The sequence below is a fragment of the Oncorhynchus masou genome, chromosome 23, assembly GCF_036934945.1.
Source record: "Oncorhynchus masou masou isolate Uvic2021 chromosome 23, UVic_Omas_1.1, whole genome shotgun sequence".
In the NCBI taxonomy this organism is placed as follows: domain Eukaryota; kingdom Metazoa; phylum Chordata; class Actinopteri; order Salmoniformes; family Salmonidae; genus Oncorhynchus; species Oncorhynchus masou.
This window is the reverse complement of record NC_088234.1, coordinates 61,971,331-61,993,744: the sequence shown is the minus strand read 5'-3', so window position 1 is coordinate 61,993,744 and position 22,414 is coordinate 61,971,331. Positions and strand designations below refer to the sequence as shown.

General features: G+C 44.2%; 1 protein-coding gene across 1 annotated transcript; it reads left to right on the top strand.

Moving 5' to 3' along the window:
• The first annotated feature begins 17,279 nt into the window (after positions 1 to 17,279).
• LOC135510135 (neurofilament medium polypeptide-like) lies at positions 17,280 to 22,160 on the top strand. Its single transcript, XM_064930915.1, has 4 exons — positions 17,280 to 18,308; positions 18,573 to 18,697; positions 19,181 to 20,040; positions 20,944 to 22,160. The coding sequence occupies exons 1-4, from the start codon at positions 17,280 to 17,282 to the stop codon at positions 22,158 to 22,160; spliced, it is 3,231 nt and encodes a 1,076-aa protein (XP_064786987.1).
• Positions 22,161 to 22,414: the final 254 nt, after the last annotated feature.

Below are 22,414 nucleotides of genomic sequence, written 5' to 3'. Positions count from 1 at the left end.
TGAAGACCTTTCTGACTGCTGAGAGGATGGTGGTGCGTTGAACACAAAACTGACTGCGGTAACTAAGCGACATCACAGACATCCCATAATACAATTCTAACTGATGGTGTCATCGGCGTGCCATTACAGGCATGTCCAATACTTGAACTGATGATGTCATTGACTGAATTCATCAAGGCCGATAAGACACGTCATGTCTCAAAACTACAGAATAGCAGTTGTAGTCTGTCCTTCGCATTATTAGACAGTGCTAGAGGCATCGCTGGCTCTGGGAGAACTGCAGATTCACTAGACAATATTGCCACTTGCTGGTGAATTGCTGGTAATACACTACAACGCCTGTAAAAATACATATAGGCCGACAGGGGGCTATAGGTCTATAGTACAATGCTGATAGTGTAGCCCAGGGGTATTCAACTCTTACCCTACGAGGTCTGGAGCCTGCTGGTTTTCTGTTCTACCTGATAGTTAACTGCACCCACCTGATTAGAGGGGAACAATAAAAACATGCAGTGGAATGGTCTTTGAGGCCCAGTGTTGAGTTTGAGGGGTGTAGCCTATATCATGCATAGTCTAGTTTCTTAGAATTTTTGCATTTCTGGATTCACCTTCTAAGACAATGTGATTATATAACAGGCACAAAACACCTCCGGTCTCTTGGGGAGTTTAAGGAATCATGAACATCAATCTCAAAGGTTCTGGCATTCCGTTTGGGCCTACACTACCACCACAACTCCTACTGCGCATTCGTTTTAACTGCACTCTATTCACTACATTCTTCCAAAGACATCAAAACAGGATGCTACTGAATTCTTTCGTTTCATATTTAAAAAGTTATTTTTTTCATCCACTGCAATCCCTCACCTCTGACCTCTGACAGAGATAGAGACAGAGATACAAAGAGAGACAGAGAGAGACACACAGAGAGAGAGAGACACAGAGAGTGTGTGTGTGTATACAGTTGAAGTCGGAAGTTTACATACACTTAGGTTGGAGTCATTAAGGGTCGATTTTCAACAAGTCCACAAATTTCTTGTTAAACAAACTATAGTTTTGGCAAGTCGGTTAGGACATCTACTTTATATATTTTTTTTATATATTTTTCCAACAATTGTTTACAGACAGATTATTTCATTTATAATTCACTGTATCACAATGTCAGTGGGTCAGAGGTTTACATACACTAAGTTGACTGTGCCTTTAATCAGCTTGGAAAATTCCAGAAAATTATGTCATGGCTTTAGAAACTTCTGATAGGCTAATTGACATCATTTGAGTCAATTGTACCCGTGGATGTATTTCAAGGCCTACCTTCAAACTCAGTGCCTCTTTGCTTAACATCATGGGAAAATGAAAGGATCTCAGCAAAGACCTCAGAAAAAAATGATAGACTTTCACAAGTCTGGTTCATCCTTGGGAGCAATTTCCAAACGCCTGAAGGTACCACGTTCATCTGTACAAACAATAGTATGACAGTGTAAACACCATGGGACCACGAAGCCGTCACACCGCTCAGGAAGGAGACGCGTTCTGTCTCCTAGAGATGAACTGTATGTATGTTAACTTCTGACCCACTGAGAATGTGATGAAAGAAATAAAAGCTGAAATAAATCATTCTCTCTACTATTATTCAGACATATTCACATTCTTAACATAAAGTAGTGATCCTAACTGATCTAAGAAAGGGAATTTTTACTTGGATTAAATGTCAAGAGTTGTGAAACTGAGTTTAAATGTATTTGGCTAAGGTGTATGTAACCTTCCGACTTCAACTGTATAGTTCAATGTGTGTGTGTGCGTGTGTGTGCGTGTGCGTGTGCGTGTGCGTGTGTGTGTGTGTGTGTGTGTGTGTGTGTGTGTGTGTGTGTGTGTGTGTGTGTGTGTGTGTGTGTGTGTGTGTATTACAGTATGACCGTGTGTATTGTATCGCCGTGAAGCATTGACAGCCAAGGGGGCCGTGAAGACTCCTCGTGATACTAGACAGACAGAGAGGATGAATGCTGACATAGAGGTTAGTGCAATGGTTCCCAAGCTTGTGGCGTCCCCTGAAATTGAAATGTGGTGTCCTGATAAAATCGTTGTTTGTCTTATCTCGAACACCCATTGGAGTTCACAGTTTACCCACCTTTTCTCTACCACTACTTCACCGGTGAGGAGGAAGAGGAGCGAGGAAGCCTGCTGCACATGGCAACACGCATCTCCACGTTCCATAAACACAAAGGGCAGCTGAGGGAACCCAGTTCTGTCTGTGGAATGTGCCAGGGAACAGTCGGTTCTTGGCACAAGTAGCAGGAGCAATTAACGTCACATAAGCAGAGGGCCAGCGCAACGGGGGTGGGGGGCAGAAAGGAGGATGTGGGAAACAACAAGGCATCGATGGAAGACCTGATCTGAGCAGTGCTGCACGCTCAATCCAAGGCATCCCTTCCCTTTCCAATACCAGTCAACACTCAGATCTCGGACGAGAATCTCTCCTCCAAAGACAGTTCAAGTCATGGCTCAATTAATTTATGTGTAGTTGTTGGCAAATAGGTTTTGTTTGTATCCGTGCATCCATAATTAGGGAATTGACAGAGGAAGACAGAAGAAGACAGAGGAAGCTTGGTGTCCTTGGAGATACCTCACATCCCCCCAAACTGTTTTGAAAAGTCCCCCCCCTTCCCTTAGAAGTTAAACTGGAGTTGTTGTTTCACGACACAGCAGGTTGTGAGCCAGTTAAAGGGAAACACACAGGCAGGTATCAGCAAAACAGTGTGAATGACTTGCAAACTAAAACCATACTGTATTGGTCTGGTGTCTTAACCCAGCCAAACAGAAAATAGGAAGTTGTAAATAGGTGTCATGTAATGGTGGCAATCTCTCTCATTCAGTTGGGACTGAGGCCTAAACACTAAATGACTTCTACAGGAAATGTGTATTATGTAATATAGATTCAGCTCAACTAAGGCTGATTTTAGATCGTAAATCATCTGAGAAATGTTGATGTTGGGGTGAACTTACTCTTGAACTAACTCTTTAACATCAGTTTGATTAAAGAGTGTTGCTCGTACTCAACCCCAATGTTATGTCACCAGGGAGCAATGGATGGCAGGTCTAGTATTTGTATGTATTATTTGACCCCCTGTACTTGCTTCCTAACTTCCAGAGTCTGTGTTACACATCTAGTATTTGTATGTATTATTTGACCCTCTGTACTTGCTTCCTAACTCCCAGTGTCTGTGTTACACATCTAGTATTTGTATGTATTATTTGACCCCCTGTACTTGCTTCCTAACTCCCAGAGTCTGTGTTACACATCTAGTATTTGTATGTATTATTTGACCCTCTGTACTTGCTTCCTAACTCCCAGTGTCTGTGTTACACATCTAGTATTTGTATGTATTATTTGACCCCCTGTACTTGCTTCCTAACTCCCAGAGTCTGTGTTACACATCTAGTATTTGTATGTATTATTTGACCCCCTGTACTTGCTTCCTAACTCCCAGAGTCTGTGTTACACATCTAGTATTTGTATGTATTATTTGACTCCCTGTACTTGCTTCCTAACTCCAAGTGTCTGTGTTACACATCTAGTATTTGTATGTATTATTTGACCCCCTGTACTTGCTTCCTAACTCCCAGAGTCTGTGTTACACATCTAGTATTTGTATGTATTATTTGACCCCCTGTACTTGCTTCCTAACTCCCAGTGTCTGTGTTACACATCTAGTATTTGTATGTATCATGGGGTGGAGTCTGGAAAACACATTGTGAGGAAAGTGTTCTTGTGAAACATCTACATACAGAGTGGTCGATATCTTGTCCCTCACCCTAAAAAGATAGTTCAAAACAAACTCACAATCCAGGATACTGGATTTTTCCATCCCATCTGTAAAATAGTAGACCCACATTCCCTCAATACAGTCTCTTTGGTGTTCACTCTATATAGCTGAATAGACACACTTCCAAAATGTCTCCAGATATCAAGGTGTGTTTCTGCATTCAGCTTGTTCTTGCACTAACAGGTAAATGTCACGCTGATGTGATGTGGTCCATACCAAACTGATATTAGAATTGATTGCTTAGAAGTGCAGTCAACTTTTGTTTTACAGCCGTCACAAATAATCTATGATGTGCAATGTGGATATGAGACACAATACTGATTTAATATGTTGGTAGTAGGATAGCTTGTCATGTTGGAATCATATTTCAAAGTAACTGTCCAAAGAAAATCTAATTTTTAAAGCTCATATTAATTAACGTGCTCAAATAATGTTGTTGAACCATAAAACCACTCAGTAAAACCCTATTTCATACTTGTTTTTGAAACAAAAAAAATGCTTGTGATTTTCTTGTGATGTGACCTCCCATTCTTTGGCGGAGACAGCCCCATCTGTCATTTATTAAAGACCCAATTATGCAAATGACCAGAAGCTTGGTTTTTTCCATGAGAGAGATGGAGACGAGGGGAGACTTAGGCTCAGGGGCCTCATTTAAAAAACGTGCTTACATACAAAATATAACCAAAAATATGCGTGTACCAGTTTTCACACAAAAGTTAGCATTTATAAAAACTGAACTTGACTTGAAAATGTGCTCACCTTCCAGCAAACTTTTGACCGCAAATACACACTTTCTATTGGTTGAAGTATTAGATTAATATATTGTGCAAATTATGGATATACTAGACATGCTTGTTCGTAACAATAAACAGGTTAATAACAAGATGCAATAATTTTCTGTTAGTGAGAAGAGAGACTATCTATAATTAGAAATAGGCATCTATTTCCAAGGCTATTATTTTATTTCCATGATCATTGCATAATAAATTCCTCACCTTTTCTGTGATGGTTTCATACTCACCAGGTTGCTAGCACATAGAACTAGAACAAGTACTGTATACTATTTGTCCCATATCTCGTTTAATTGCACCCACTTCATAGTAGTAAATAGACAAGCTATTTTACTCTAAATCATCCATCCAGAGCTCAGATCCAGAGCACAGTTTATTAACAGTGGCACAGATGGTTGTAGGTTACTTCTGTAGTTTTCATCTGACTACTGTAATTTCACATTTCTCTAGTAGACAATATTGCATTTATTAACATAATGCATATTTTCAGAACCATTGCAGAATAAATTCTTAAACCTTTTTGGCCATGATGGGTTCATATTCCGGAAGTAGCCACAGACTACAAACAATTACCATGCGCATCTCTCATTTAACTGGGCCAATTAGATACGATATTAATTCAAGTATTTTGCTCTATGCACATAAAGGAAGCTGGTTTATAACATACAGTAGAATGTATTTAACAGGTGAACAGACATATGACATTTTGCATTGAAGTGTGTAAGTTATGGCCATCACTGTGAGTAGACAATGTTCTAGAATTTGCGCAGTGCAGCAGCGTAGGTTGGAGAAAAAGTCTATGCAAAACATTAAGTCCTATTGAATTCAAAAGGTCTGTTTACAGGTCCACAGCTATTTGTCTTTGTTGTTGTCTTACCTAAACGTTTTGTCTGTCAGATAGCTACGGCCTACAGCAAATGTCACTGCAAAGGTTTAACATTCTGCCTTGGCCTAGCTCCAAAGTATACAGGAAATAAGGGCGTTATTGTCACAATAAAAGGTGAACAATGGGCATTTTCAGGCGGGGGTTTAATGCTTGTAGATATGTACACAGTTCCAGGACGGGTCTGATTAGTAAACGGGAAACATACATACAACGTGCATATTCCATGCACCAAGTTTAGTGTGCAATTTACAAAATGGCTATAAATGAGGCCACAGGATTGCAACAACTATCTCACCAGTCACTTTTTCTAATGATGTGTTTAATAAGAGTTGGCTGTTAAGAAACACTTAGCTAGCAATCGCTGCAAACGTAGATCGATGGCTAGCCAACAAGAAAGAGTGGCAAAACAGAGCCTCCACATGTCTGCATGCTGGACATGAGGTGCAGCCAGAGCAGCTTGTCCCCACATGGAACTCTGAGTTGGTAGATCATTTGAATATCCAAGTTCATGCACATCTCATTGGCTGTGATGGCAAATGCAGCTGCTTTTACCCAGTAAGCCCACACCATTCTGTTTTTTCCTTACATGCCAAACATGGGCACAGACTAAGAGAATATCCATCTTTTTAACATCTTTAAGCACTTCAATTTATTTTCCTGATGTTGACAGTAAAGAATTCTTTACAAAGGTTAACTTGCTAAATCCTGAACCCGCTGTAATCAATATTTGCCATGGTTGCGAACATGGCTTTGGGGCTGACAATCAAAATGATGTTTAGATGGGTTACCATGCCAAACTAAATTTGTAACTGATGTTTTTTTGGTCAGGCACAGGGATAGGATCTGCCCTGCCAGGTAAGAGCCACAGTGGAGGGAAGAACAACCCAGTGCTGCAGTATGTCGTGAACAACTCACTGAGAGAACATCCTGTCATGACCAAACTCAGACTGGTAAGGCTGGGCTGGGTTAGAGCCAGGGTTAGGGTTGAGACTAGTGTTCGGTTTAAACCGGGATGAGGACATGAAACTAGGGCTTCTGTTGGAATGGTAAGACTGGGCTGGGTTAGAGCCAGGGTTAGGGTTGTGGTTGAGGCTAGTGTTGAACCGGGATGAGGACATGAAACTAGGGCTAGGGTTGGACTGGTAGGACTGGGGAGGACCAGGGTGTTTATGAGATGAAAAGCAGGGATGTACTGTACATACAAACCAGATAGATACAGAGAGATTCTGGTTTTCTACAGTATCATGACAGTTAAATAGGCTACTATAACCACTAGAGGTCAGCACAGTACTATACAAACACTGTGCTGAGAAGCTGCAATACGGCGTAATTACATTGATTAGATTATGCCATAAAAAAAGTGCCTAAATGTTTTAGTCTTTTTTTGTCAATGTTTGAAATCAAACAACATCATTCTGATTTTGTGTTAAACGCTCTATAACAAAGCGTTCTTCGTGTCCAACAAGCTTTCTCAACCTTTGACCTTGTTCTGAACACCTCCAAAACAAAGGTCATGTGGTTTGGTAAGAATAATGCCACTCTTCCCACAAGTTTGATTACCATCTCTGAGGGTTTAGAGCTTGAGGTTGTCACCCCATACAAATACTTGGGAGTATGGCTAGACTGTACGCTGTCCTTCTATCAGCACAATCAAATCTTATTGGTCACATACACATGGTTTGCAGATGTTAATGCGAGTGTAGCGAAATGCTTGTGCTTCTAGTTCTGACAATGCAGTAATAACCAACAAGTAATCTAACTAACAATTCCAAAACTAATTTCTTATACACAGTGTAAGGGATAAAGAATATGTACATAAAGATATGAATGAGTGATGGTGCAGAGCAGCATAGGCAAGATACAGTAGATGGTATCGAGTACAGTATATACATATGAGATGAGTATGTAAACAAAGTGGCATAGTTCAAGTGGCTAGTGATACATGTATTACATAAGGATGCAGTAGATGATATGGAGTACAGTACAGCGCCTTGCGAAAGTATTCGGCCCCCTTGAACTTTGCGACCTTTTGCCACATTTCAGGCTTCAAACATAAAGATATAAAACTGTATTTTTTTGTGAAGAATCAACAACAAGTGGGACACAATCATGAAGTGGAATGACATTTATTGTATATTTCAAACTTTTTTAACAAATCAAAAACTGAAAAATTGGGCGTGCAAAATTATTCAGCCCCCTTAAGTTAATACTTTGTAGCGCCACCTTTTGCTGCGATTACAGCTGTAAGTCGCTTGGGGCATGTCTCTATCAGTTTTGCACATCCCATTCCTCCTTGCAAAACAGCTCGAGCTCAGTGAGGTTGGACGGAGAGCATTTGTGAACAGCAGTTTCCAGTTCTTTCCACATATTCTCGATTGGATTCAGGTCTGGACTTTGACTTGGCCATTCTAACACCTGGATATGTTTATTTTTGAACCATTCCATTGTAGATTTTGCTTTATGTTTTGAATAATTGTCTTGTTGGAAGACAAATCTCCGTCCCAGTCTCAGGTCTTTTGCAGACTCCATCAGGTTTTCTTCCAGAATGGTCATGTATTTGGCTCCATCCATCTTCCCATCAATTTTAACCATCTTCCCTGTCCCTGCTGAAGAAAAGCAGGCCCAAACCATGATGCTGCCACCACCATGTTTGACAGTGGGTATGGTGTGTTCAGGGTGATGAGCTGTGTTGCTTTTACGCCAAACATAATGTTTTGCATTGTTGCCAAAAAGTTCAATTTTGGTTTCATCTGACCAGAGCACCTTCTTCCACATGTTTGGTGTGTCTCCCAGGTGGCTTGTGGCAAACTTTAAACAACACTTTTTATGGATATCTTTAAGAAATGGCTTTCTTCTTGCCACTCTTCCATAAAGGCCAGATTTGTGCAATATACGACTGATTGTTGTCCTATGGACAGAGTCTCCCACCTCAGCTGTAGATCTATGCAGTTCATCCAGAGTGATCATGGGCCTCTTGGCTGCATCTCTGATCAGTCTTCTCCTTGTATGAGCTGAAAGTTTAGAGGGACGGCCAGGTCTTGGTAGATTTGCAGTGGTCTGATACTCCTTCCATTTCAATATTATCGCTTGCACAGTGCTCCTTAGGATGTTTAAAGCTTGGGAAATCTTTTTGTATCCAAATCCGGCTTTAAACTTCTTCACAACAGTATCTCGGACCTGCCTGGTGTGTTCCTTGTTCTTCATGATGCTCTCTGCGCTTTTAACGGACCCCTGAGACTATCACAGTGCAGGTGCATTTATACGGAGACTTGATTACACACAGGTGGATTGTATTTATCATCATTAGTCATTTAGGTCAACATTGGATCATTCATCGATCCTCACTGAACTTCTGGAGAGAGTTTGCTGCACTGAAAGTAAAGGGGCTGAATAATTTTGCACGCCCAATTTTTCAGTTTTTGATTTGTTAAAAAAGTCTGAAATATCCAATAAATGTCGTTCTACTTCATGATTGTGTCCCACTTGTTGATTCTTCACAAAAAAATACAGTTTTATATCTTTATGTTTGAAGCCTGAAATGTGGCAAAAGGTCGCAAAGTTCAAGGGGGCCAAATACTTTCGCAAGGCACTGTATATGCGTATACATATGAAATGAATAATGTACTCGTCCTGAGGAGCGTGCTAGCCGTCTGGTGAAGTCTGTACCGGCTCCACGCACCAGGTCTCCGGTACGCCTCCCCAGCCCTGCACGTCCTGTGTCAGCTCTCCGCACTCACTTTGAGGAGCATGTTATCATTCTGGTACAATGTGTGCCAGCTCCCCAGCCCGGTACATCTTTTGCCAGCTCCATGCACCAGGCCTCCAGCGATGGTCTGCAGTCCAGAGCCTCCAGCGACGGTCAGCAGTCCAGAGCCTCCGGTGATGGTCTGCGGTCCAGAGCCTCCAGCGAGGGTTCCCAGTCCGGAGCCTCCAGTGATGATCTATGGCCCGGAGCCTCCAGTGATGATCCATGGCCCGGAGCCTCCAGTGATGATCCATGGCCCGGAGCCGCCAGTGATCATCCATGGTCCGGAGCCTCCAGTGATGATCCATGGTCCAGAGCCTCCTGCGAGGGTTCCCAGTCCAGAGCCTCCTGCGAGGGTTCCTAGTCTGGAGCCTCCTGCGAGGGTTTCCAGTCCAGAGCCTCCAGCGAGGGTTCCTAGTCCAGAGCCTCCTACGAGGGTTCCCAGTCCAGAGCCTTCAGCGAGGGTTCCCAGTCCGGAGTCCCCGGTGACGATCCACGGTCCGAGGTCCCCGGCGACGATCCACGGTCCGGAGTCCCCGGCGACGATCCACGGTCCGGAGTCCCCGGCGACGATCCACGGTCCGGAGCTTCCGGCGACGATCCACGGTCCGGTTCCTCCGGCGACGATCCACGGTCCGGTTCCACCGGCGACGATCCACGGTCCGGTTCCACCGGCGACGATCCACGGTCCGGTTCCACCGGCGACGATCCACGGTCCGGTTCCACCGGCGACGATCCACGGTCCGGTTCCTCCGGCGACGATCCACGGTCCGGTTCCTCCGGCGACGATCCACGGTCCGGTTCCACCGGCGACGATCCACGGACCGGAGACCCCACCGAAGCGGGCGGAGTAGGTACTTCGCCCCGCACCGGAGCCGCTCCCAACATTAGTGGCCACCCAGACCCTCCCCTATACCAGGTCGACATATAAATAAAAAACTAGAGCACCCACCCTAGTTACACCCGGCCTAACCAACATCAGGGCGTGACACTCTGTGCTGAATGACTACCGCCCTGTCGCCTTGACAGGCTTTGCGGCCGGAGTCCACACCTTTGGGGGGGATACTGTCACGCCCTGACCATAGAGAGCCTTTTATTCTCTATGTTGGTTAGGTCGGGGTGTGACTAGGTGGGTACTCTAGTTTTTTTTATTTCCATGTTGGCCTGGTATGGTTCCCAATCAGAGGCAGCTGTCTATCGTTGTCTCTGATTGGGGATCACATTTAGGCAGCCTTTTCCCACTGGGTTTTTGTGTGATCTTGTCTATGTATAGTTGCCTGCGAGCACTACATTAGCGCTTTATTGTTTTCTGTGTGTTTCACTTCCAAATAAAGAGGATGGAACCACCTGCATTTTGGTCCGATTCATATAACAACGTTCATGACACAGAGGGATTAGATGCATTAGGAATTGGTATAATTATTGAGTTGTTCCACAATACTGGCACGTGTTGCTGGTCGAGTGAGGATTGGAAAATGTCTGTAAAAACACCAGCCAATTGTTCAGCACAGTGCTTTAACACATGTCCACTTTTGTATGCATTACATCCCCCACTTGCTCCATCATTCCTCTAGACAGGAATTAGATCTGTTTGTCCAGTATTCAACCCCAATACAACATCTAAACCCATTCAACCCGTTGGAATTCAGAAACATTGATTCTCTCCCCAAAAGCTTCAATACAGCATATTCAGTATCTAACATCTGTCAGTCAGACTTCACAAAGTGCTGTGGGTGGAGTAGTGAGGTCGTCTGCTCAGAAGAAAGTGTCTACGAAAGTTTCAAAGCCTAGCAGCAGAGAATCCCGACAATGAACTTAATGCTCCCTCCAAACCCCAACAGTAGAAATACTAATGTACGCAACACAGGTCAACCATTGTGACAGACAATGGTTGGCATCGTCTGCTTCAAACCATCTAAACTCGGAATCAAATCAAAATGTAATTTAAAGCACATTGAAACATCTAAATGAACAGATGCCTAGACAATGAAAGACATGTAACTAACTACCTTTTTCTTTTCTAGCCCGGAGTCGAGGATAAAATTAATGTCTTCAAATGTGTATTAAAACACTGGGTAGGTGACTGACTTTAAAGAACCCAAACACAATTCTGTTGTGAAACGGTTCAATCCTTTTCAATGTGATCTTTTGTTTGTCCTAGATGACTTGATAGCTGCTGGGGAAGCTGGCACCTATGACTTTGTGTTCATTGATGCGGATAAAAGGAACTATGACAGATATTACGAGAAGTCTCTTGAGCTTGTGAGACAAGGGGGCATCATTGCCATCGATAATGTGCGTAGCCTATGCCCAAACTTTTATTTCTACAAGCGAGTCGTGATTTTGAATATGATTTGAATAATGCCAGCATGCAATCGATTTGATCAGCAGAGGTAAAGATGCATGAAAAGATAGGCCTACATATAAAACACAGAGAAAGATGGCAACCTATCACCTCTGTCCTCAGTCTGAGCCTCTCTCCTCACATGTTTCCCATTCAGCTCACTCCTCTAATCTGTCTATCTAATTACCCTCCCTTGACCTGTCTATTACCTGTCTATCACCTGTCTATCTAATTACACTCCCTTGACCTGTCTATTACCTGTCTATCACCTGTCTATCTAATTACACTCCCTTGATCCGTCTATTACCTGTCTATCTAATTACCCTCCCTTGACCTGTCTATCACCTGTCTATCTAATTACACTCCCTTGACCCGTCTATTACCTGTCTATCTAATTACCCTCCCTTGACCTGTCTATCACCTGTCTATCTAATTACACTCCCTTGACCCGTCTATTACCTGTCTATCTAATTACCCTCCCTTGACCTGTCTATCACCTTTCTATCTAATTACACTCCCTTGACCTGTCTATTACCTGTCTATCACCTGTCTATCTAATTACACTCCCTTGATCCGTCTATTACCTGTCTATCTAATTACCCTCCCTTGACCTGTCTATCACCTGTCTATCTAATTACACTCCCTTGACCCGTCTATTACCTGTCTATCTAATTACCCTCCCTTGACCTGTCTATTACCTGTCTATCACCTGTCTATCTAATTACACTCCCTTGACCCGTCTATTACCTGTCTATCTAATTACCCTCCATTGACCTGTCTATCACCTGTCTATCTAATTACCCTCCCTTGACCTGTCTATTACCTGTCTATCTAATTACCCTCCCTTGACCTGTCTATCACCTGTCTATTACCTGCCTATCTAATTACCCTCCCTTGACCTGTCTATTACCTGTCTATCACCTGCCTATCTAATTACCCTCCATTGACCTGTCTATTACCTGTCTATCTAATTACCCTCCCTTGACCTGTCTATTACCTGTCTATCACCTGCCTATCTAATTACCCTCCCTTGACCTGTCTATCACCTGTCTATCTAATTACCCTTCCTTGACCTGTCTATCACCTATCTATCTAATTACCCTTTCTTGACCTGTCTATCTAATTACCCTCCATTGACCTGTCTATCACCTGTCTATCTAATTACCCTTCCTTGACCTGTCTATCACCTGTCTATCTAATTACCCTTCCATGACCTGTCTATCACCTCTCTATCTAATTACCCTTCCTTGACCTGTCTATCACCTGTCTATCTAATTACCCTCCCTTGACCTGCCTATCACCTTTCTATCTAATTAGCCTTCCTTGACCTGTCTTTCTGACCTTCTGACCACAGGACACCTCACCTGTATCTCTGATCCCCCCACCTTCTCCCCCCAGGTACTCTGGAGTGGTAAAGTGGTGGACCCTGCTCCTGATGACCTGACCTCCCAGGCTCTGGACAAGCTCAACAAGAAACTACACACAGACCAAAGGATTGATCTGAGCATGCTCACTGTGGGCAATGGACTCACCCTGGCCATCAAACGCTAACCCATGCTAACTCATACTAACACACGATGACAAATGCTTAACCCATACTTCCAAACCCGCTGTGATTTATTGGGGATTTATTTGAGATGTGGTAAACATGAAGGTCTGGAATAAATAGATGCTATTTTCAACAAGTACGTGTACGTGTATGAGTGAGATTCACTTTTTACTTGATATTCGAAAGCCTGTCAGCCTCTGTCTCAGTAAGAGCTAAATCACTACGTTTTACCACCAGAGATTCTTTTTTTGTTGACTAAAATCATTAAACCCTCCAGCTGGGAGAAGAGGGATCTGATGACGGCTCTCCAGGTTACATGCTGGTGGAGAGGTGGGAGGTCTTTGGAAGACTTTTGCTCCAATATATCAAGTGAGACACAGGGGGTGAGTTGACATTTATGCCCATTGGTTGACAGAATGGGAAGTGATTATGGCACGAGTGAGACTGTAGGTTCTGATTTCTTTGTGTGTGTGTGTGTGTGTGTGTGTGTGTGTGTGTGTGTGTGTGTGTGTGTGTGTGTGTGTGTGTGTGTGTGTGTGTGTGTGTGTGTGTGTGTGTGTGTGTGTGTGTGTGTGTGTGTGTGTGTGTGTGTGTGTGTACATGCGTTCGTGCAAGTTGAAAAAACATGTTGACTCAATATACTTTTAGAGAAACGTCAATGACAACCTCTCATTCATGTTGACAAAACGGTCTATGACTCTGTCATACAGTATTCACTTTTATTTTTGTTGTCCTAGCCAACCTGGCTAAAATGACCACATGACTATAATGCTTGCTCACTAGCCTAACTGTGATAGTTAACATTTGCCTTCTACATCTAGCTACATATTAAACTTCCGTCTTCTGGCCTGTGGCACAACAATGTATGAATTTATGGTTAGATCAGAATCGCTATTATAATCATTGGCTAGTACTGGAACTGAGCAAAACCACAAGTCCAACTCCCTATCTCCATCCATGGCTAATTTAGGAAGGGTCAATTTTAGATAATTAGCTACAACAACACAACAGAGAAGCAACTATTTAAGGTGTTTGGGCCAATGATGTATTGCTCTCGATGTGATATGATTGGGGTGAAACCAAATGCAAACCGGCTTCGCTTAACACTTTGTTTTGGTGCTCCAGGACCATTCACAGTTGAGCTCACACATCACAATGACATAGATGTCTCAAGTTTTTTGGGAGAGTGCAATTGGCATGCTGACTGCAGGAACCAGAGCTGTTGCCAGATAATTGAAAGTTAATTTATTTACCATAAGCTGCCTACAACATCGTTTACAGAATTTGGCAGTACCTCCAACAGGCCTACCAACCGCAGACCACGTGTAACCACGCCAGCCCAGGACCTCCACATCCGCTTTTTTCACCTGCGGGATCGTCTGAGACCAGCCACCCGGACAGCTGATGAAACTATGGGTTTGCACGACCAAAGACTTTCTGCACAAACTGTCAGAAACCGTCTCAGGGAAACTCATCTGCGTGCTCGTCGTCCTCACCAGGGTCTTGACCTGACTGCAGTTTGGCAACGTGACCGACTTCAGTGGGCAAATGCTCACCTTTGATGGCCACTGGCATGCTGGAGAAGTGTGCTCTTCACGGATAAATCCCGGTTTCAACCTTACCGTGCAGACAGAAGACAGCATGTATGGCATTGTGTGGGCGAGTGGTTTGCTCATGTCAACGGTGTGAACGGAGTGTTTCAGCTTGATAATACACAGCCCCATGTCGCAAGGATCTGTACACAATGCCTGGAAGCTAAAAATGGCCCAGTTCTTCCATGGCCTGCATTGTCACCAGACATGCAACCCATTGAACATGTTTGGGATGCTCTGGATCGACGTGTACGACAGCGTGTTCCAGTTCCCGCTAGTATCCAGCAACTTCGCACACCCATTGAAGAGGAGTGGGACAACATTCCACAATCAACAGGCTGATCCACTCAATTCGATGGATATGTGTCATGATGAATGAGGCAAATGGTGGTCACACCCTGATACAGAATGGTTTTCTGATGCACTCCCCTACTTTTCTTTTAAGCTATCTGTCACCAACAGATGCATGTCTGTATTCCCAGTAATGTGAAATCCATTGATTAGGTTCTAAGTAATTTAAATGGACTGATATCCGTCTATGAACTGAAACTCAGTGAAATGTTTGAAATTATTGCACGTTGCAATTCAGTGTACAGAACATTAGAAATACCCTTTCCTTCCATGACATACTGTAGACTGATCAGGTGAATCCAGGTGAAAGCTATAATCCCTTATTGATGTCACTTGTTAAGTCCACTTCAATCAGTGTAGATAAAGAGGAGCAGACAGGTTAAAGAAGCATTTTTAAACCTTGAGACAATTGAGTTATGGATTGTGTGTGTGCCATTCAGAGAGTGAATGGGCAAGACTTAATATTTAAGTGCTTTTCAACGGGGTATGGTAGTCGGTACCAGGAGCACCGGTTTAAGTTTGTCAAGAACTGCATCGCGACTGGGTTTTTCATGCTCTACAGTTTCCTGTGTGTGTCAAGAACTGCAACGCTGTTGGGTTTTTCACGCTCAACAGTTTCCTGTGTGTGTCAAGAACTGCAATGCTGTTGGGTTTTTCACGCTCAACAGTTTCCTGTGTGTGTCAAGAACTGCAACGCTGTTGGGTTTTTCACGCTCAACAGTTTCCTGTCTGTGTCAAGAACTGCAACGCTGTTAGGTTTTTCACGCTCAACAGTTTCCTGTGTGTGTCAAGAACTGCAACGCTGTTGGGTTTTTCACGCTCAACAGTTTCCTGTGTGTGTCAAGAACTGCAACGCTGTTGGGTTTTTCATGCTCTACAGTTTCCCGGACGTATCAAGAATGGTCCACCACCCAAAGGAGATTCAGACAAGTTGACAGTGATACAACTGTGGGAAGCATTGGAATCAACATGGGCCAGCATCCCTGTGGAATGCTTTCAATACATTGTAGAGTCCATGCCCTGGTGAATTGAGTGCAATGCAATATTAGGAAGGTGTTCCTCATGTTTTGTACAGTCAGTGTATCTACTGAGTGACTTTCACCTGATCTAAAAGCACTTTCTCAACACTTTTGTTTGTATAGGGGTGGGGTGAGGACAGTTAGGGGTTACATATTACAATACCTCGAAATTATAAAAATGTTGAATATGAAATGTGTTAAAATATGTGAATCACTGTGTATCCTTTTCTAACATACATCTATCAAGTGACATGAGTTAATGTAGTGCTTATTTTAGTGATGATACACTATTTTACAATAAAAAGATGTTTGCTGAGACGTTGTTTAGTCACACTTTCTATTTACTAATCTCTCTCTATAGAGGTTTTCATGTCTGATAAAGAGAGTAAATATCATATTCTGACATCATATTCACATTATTCACTGAAATCCATCATTGATTTCTATGAGCAACCTACCGTATACTGTGAGGTGTAAATGAAAGCTGTATCACTGAAACACATCCAGGCCAACCCCTTTCAGCCAGTCTGTCTCCGCCAAGACAAGCAGACCCATGCATTTTCCTCATGTAGACATTTGTAAAAAGGTTCAAGATTAATGGGCAACTCCACCCATTTTCAACCTAATTTTCACTGGTTTGGTGCTAGAGATGATGAATATGAGGTTGAAAAATGTTTGAAATGCCCTTTAAAAGTGCTGTTTGACTGAGAAATGGGAGCAGTTTTGTCTAGGCTTAGGGTCATTCTTACATGACTATTTTACACTTGCATTACTGTCTGGTATATACAATAATATACAGTTATATTACAAGGCAAACACATTCAGCCAAACCAGATTCTGCAACCCCTTTCTATAATTTTAGCCCCTTGGATAAGACAATAGTCTGAACACCTGACAATGTATTGAAGACATATGACTTTTAATTTTGAGGTGTCATTGTAGACTGCCGACGTTTCAAAGTGAAACTCCTATGCGTCAATGCTGTCTGAGACAAGACGATGAGGGAGAACACAGGTGAGGACGCAAGCGTTGGCAGACAGTCAAGCCTACAGCTGATGCTATACATTTTCAGCACTATAGACAGTTCCATTCTGCAGCGCGAGCAGACAGAGGGGGTATAAAAAGGTAGGAGCCGAGCTGCTTAGCCTGCACACCAACACTGCTTAGTTTACTGAGGCAATATGAGCCACAGAATGGACTATCATTTGGGTTCTCCACATAGGGGAGCTCAAGCTGAGTATTCCTGCTATCAACCCAAACTGACTGGATCCCCCTCTGCATCCAGGACCGTTGGCTTTGAGTCGACTACCACATACACGAACAGAGGATATGCGACGACACTGAAGAGTGAATTCGGATCTGTTCCGAGATCATCGGAGAGCCTTTTCGATTTATCAAACCCATTTACCGAGGTCTTGACAAAAATGAATGAGAAAGAACAGCTCCATGGGCTGAACGACCGTTTTGCAGGATTCATAGAGAAGGTGCGTCATTTGGAGCATGAAAATGAATTGTTTGAGAGGGAAATCGAGGAAATCAAACTAAAGGCACAGTCCCCTGCGTCTCTGGCCCAGAAGCACGAGCCAGAGCTTATGGACCTGAGGAACCTAGTTCATGACATCACCCTTCAGAAGCGTCAGATGGAGATAGAGCATCAGAACCTGGAGGAAGATTTCCTCACCTTGAGAGACAAGTATGAGCAGGAGGCACGTGACCGCTTGAACGCAGAGAACGGCATCCTTGTGCTGAAAAAGGACGCCAACGATGCATACCTCGCCAAACTTCAGTTGGACAAGAAAGCGCAGTCTTTGGTGGACGAGATCCACTTCCTGAAGAACAACCATGAGGACGAGATATCAGAAATGGTGGCCCAGATCCAAGAGACTCAAGTAACGGTCAAGACGCACGACTTTGGCAAACCTGACATCACAGAGGCTCTCCGGGACATCCGTGTGCAGTTAGAAGGTCACGCCACTTCCGACATTCAGCAGGCCGAGGAGGGCTTCCGTGTCCAGTTCGCAAAGTTAACCAAAGCAGCAGAAAGTAACAGAGAGGCGTTGAAGGCAACCCAGCAGGAGATACAGGAGAATAGAAGGCACCTGCAGGGGAAGACAATTGAACTGGACTGTGGGAAAGGAATGAGAGAGGCCCTGGAAAAACAACTACAAGAGCTGGAGGAGCATCACTATGCAGAATTGATTCATTACCAGGTAGACTGTGGTTTATTTTGTACCTCTAACAATTGTAAGTAAACATCCACGTTTATGACTCGTATTTGTATTCAGGGCTAGGTACTAGGTGTAGGCCACAAATATAGACCCCATGTGAACTGTATCATTATTGGAATATAATTTCCTCATATTGGCCTGTAGGGGTAGAACACTATTTCCCCCCTTAAATTGCTCCTTGTTGTCATACCAGACAAAGTGGCTGGTTGACCCTATTATTGACTCTACTTGTGTTTTTTGGTGCAGGACACTATCAGGCATCTGGAGAATGAGCTGACCAATGCTAAACTAGACATGTCTGGCTACCTGAGAGAGAACCAGGACCTGCTGAATGTCAAAATGGCTTTGGATGTGGAGATTCTCTCTTACAGGTAAGAGACATCAACTCCGTCTCTCCCATATATAAAATCATTGACTGAGGAAAATACTGTATATTTTTAGTGTGTTCCTGGATCTTTTTCTGAGGATAACCGGGGTGTGGACATTTTATTCTAGCCCAGCGCTAACACATCTGATTCAACTTAGTGCTGTGTTAGAGCAAAACTGTGCAAAAGTGTCATAGCGGTGAGAGATTACTACAAAACACAGTCAATATTAAACAAATGAAACAGTAGACATTTTATTGAAATAGTTTCATTTCATATTTAACATCACATGAACATAGACCATTTCACAACACAGAATGACACTTTAATCATGATATGGATATTCAGACATATCCACACACACTGTTCTCACGAGCTGACATGGATGTGTGCAGAATTGATCACTCTGGAATTTACGAGGCTAACACATTGGGACATATCCGTATTATAGTCATGACAGTAATAACATGTCTCTCTGCCTCCCTATAGGAAACTCCTGGAGGGTGAGGAGTCCCATCTGTACACCATCTCTGACACCCACATGTCCATGCCCTGCATCTACCGCCAGTCCCCCGTCTACACCCTGCCTTGCCTGGCCCGGCAGGGAGGTCCCACACGCAGGTCTGAACCCCAGTACAAGTTTGTTGAGGAGATCATCACTGAGACCACCAGAGACATGGAGATGTCCGAGATCGAGGAGACAGGCTCCGAAGAGATGGTCGGGGGAGAGGGAGACGAGTTGAGACAGAAGCAGGGAGAAGAGAGTGACAAAGCTGAGAGGAGGAGTGGGGAACAGGTGGATGAGCAGAAAGAGAAAGCTAGAGGTAAAGTGGATGTTGATGTGGACGCCCCGGAGGAAGAGGGTGAACAGGAGGAAGAGTCTAAGAAACATCAGATGGTAACATCAGCAGAGGTCGAGGTAAATGGAGATGGAGTTAGCCCTAGTGAGGAAGAAAATGGAGAGGAGGGAGATGATGAAAGAGAGGAGGAAAAGGGGGGTGAGCCAGATTCAATCAAAAAGACAGAGGACATTGACAGAGGTGAAAATACACAAAGTGAAGTCAAATCAGCTGAGGCCACCAGTGAGGGAGAGAAGGAAAAACTGGACACAACAGAGAAGCGAGACAGTGAGATAAATGAGACATTAGAAAAAGATGACACCCCAAAACATGGCAAATCCCAACTAGAGGTTCCCATGAATGGTGACATCTCTAAAGAAAGTCCCATCAAAGAGAGAAAAAAGGTAAATCTGACAGAGCAGAGTGCCCCAACACTGGAGCAGAAACCTGATCATAAGGAGCACAGAGAGTCAGACCAACCTCAAGAGGCAGAGAGTGCTGTGACAACACAAGAAGAGGATCTCCCTGAGCCCACAGAGGAGGACATGGAATCCCCTGATAACACTGCAGAGCTCAACAGCAGTTCAACCAAGGAGACAGTGGAGCAGGTGAAGTCACCTGATGATTCTTGTGTAAAAACGACACAAGATGAGAGAACAGTAGGAGGTAAAATGCCAGACAGAATTCTCAGCACAACAAGTGAGTGTAAGGAAGAGCCTGTGCAAAAGACTCCTAAACAGGAGGTGGGTCCGACAGAGCAAAAAGTGAGCAGCAAGGATGATAGTGTAAAAAGTAGTGTGCAGAATGAACATAATGGCAGTGAAAAGGTCACAAAAGATGTCTCAATGGGTGAGGAAAAGGGGAAAGAATCGGAGACATCCCCTAAACCCAACGCCACTGTCACTCCTAAAGAAGAAACTTCCATTAAACCAGAACCAGCAGTCACCCCTAAAGAAGAAACTTCCATTAAACCAGAACCAGCAGTCACCCCTAAAGAAGAAACTACCATTAAACCAGAACCAGCAGTCACCCCTAAAGAAGAAACTTCCCCAAAACCAGAACTAGCAGTCACCCCTAAAGAAGAAACTTCCCCAAAACCAGAACTAGCAGTCACCCCTAAAGAAGAAACTTCCCCAAAACCAGAACTAGCAGTCACCCCTAAAGAAGAAACCTCACCAAAACCAGATCTAGCAGTCACCCCTAAAGTAGAAACTTCCAATAAACCAGAACCAGCAGTCACCCCTAAAGAAGAAACTTCCCCAAAACCAGAACTAGCAGTCACCCCTAAAGAAGAAACCTCCCCAAAACCAGATCTAGCAGTCACCCCTAAAGTAGAAACTTCCCCAAAACCAGAACTAGCATTTACCACTGAAGAAGAAACGTCCCCAAAACCAGAACCAGCAGTCGCCCCTAAAGAGGAGACATCTCCTAAACCGGACCCCACTGTCACCCCTAAAGAGGAGACATCTCCTAAACCGGACCCCACTGTCACCCCTAAAGAGGAGACATCTCCTAAACCGGACCCCACTGTCACCCCTAAAGAGGAGACATCTCCTAAACCGGACCCCACTGTCACCCCTAAAGAGGAGACATCCCCAAAACCATTCCTGACTGTCGCCCCTAAAGAGGAGACATCTCCTAAACCGGACCCCACTGTCACCCCTAAAGAGGAGACATCTCCTAAACCGGACCCCACTGTCACCCCTAAAGAGGAGACATCTCCTAAACCGGACCCCACTGTCACCCCTAAAGAGGAGACATCTCCTAAACCGGACCCCACTGTCACCCCTAAAGAGGAGACATCCACAAAACCATTACCGACAGTCGCCCCTAAAGAGGAGACATCTCCTAAACCGGACCCCACTGTCACCCCTAAAGAGGAGACATCTCCTAAACCGTACCCCACTGTCACCCCTAAAGAGGAGACATCCCCAAAACCATTCCTGACTGTCACCCCTAAAGAGGAGACATCTCCTAAACCGGACCCCACTGTCACCCCTAAAGAGGAGACATCCCCAAAACCATTCCTGACTGTCGCCCCTAAAGAGGAGACATCCCCTAAACCGTTCCCCACTGTCACCCCTAAAGAGGAGACATCCCCAAAACCATTCCTGACTGTCACCCCTAAAGAGGAGACATCTCCTAAACCGGACCCCACTGTCACCCCTAAAGAGGAGACATCCCCAAAACCATTCCTGACTGTCGCCCCTAAAGAGGAGACATCTCCTAAACCGTACCCCACTGTCACCCCTAAAGAGGAGACATCTCCTAAACCGGACCCCACTGTCACCCCTAAAGAGGAGACATCCCCTAAACCGGACCCCACTGTCACCCCTAAAGAGGAGTCATCCCCAAAACCATTCCTGACTGTCGCCCCTAAAGAGGAGACATCTCCTAAACCGTACCCCACTGTCACCCCTAAAGAGGAGACATCTCCTAAACCGGACCCCACTGTCACCCCTAAAGAGGAGACATCTCCTAAACCGGACCCCACTGTCACCCCTACAGAGGAGACATCCCCTAAACCGGACCCCACTGTCGCCCCTAAAGAGGAGACATCTCCTAAAACGTACCCCACTGTCAACCCTAAAGAGGAGACATCTCCTAAACCGCCCCACTGTCACCCCTAAAGAGGAGACATCTCCTAAACCGGACCCCACTGTCACCCCTAAAGAGGAGACCTCTCCTAAACCGGACCCCACTGTCACCCCTAATTGTGTGTGTGCCATTCAGAGAGTGAATGGGCAAGACTTAATATTTAAATGCCTTCCAGGAGCACCGGTTTAAGTTTGTCAAGAACTGCAACGCTGTTGGGTTTTTCACGCTCACCAGTTTCCTGTGTGTGTCAAGAACTGCAACGCTGTTGGGTTTTTCACGCTCAACA

What these genes read in the sequence shown, in the direction of transcription:
- LOC135510135 (XM_064930915.1), top strand. Translation starts at nt 17,280, where the DNA reads ATGAGCCACAGAATGGACTATCATTTGGGTTCTCCACATAGGGGAGCT. An exon ending in CAGAATTGATTCATTACCAG is followed by an intron (nt 18,309 to 18,572) that starts GTAGACTGTGGT and finishes TTTTTGGTGCAG; the next exon opens with GACACTATCAGGCATCTGGA. An exon ending in GTGGAGATTCTCTCTTACAG is followed by an intron (nt 18,698 to 19,180) that starts GTAAGAGACATC and finishes GCCTCCCTATAG; the next exon opens with GAAACTCCTGGAGGGTGAGG.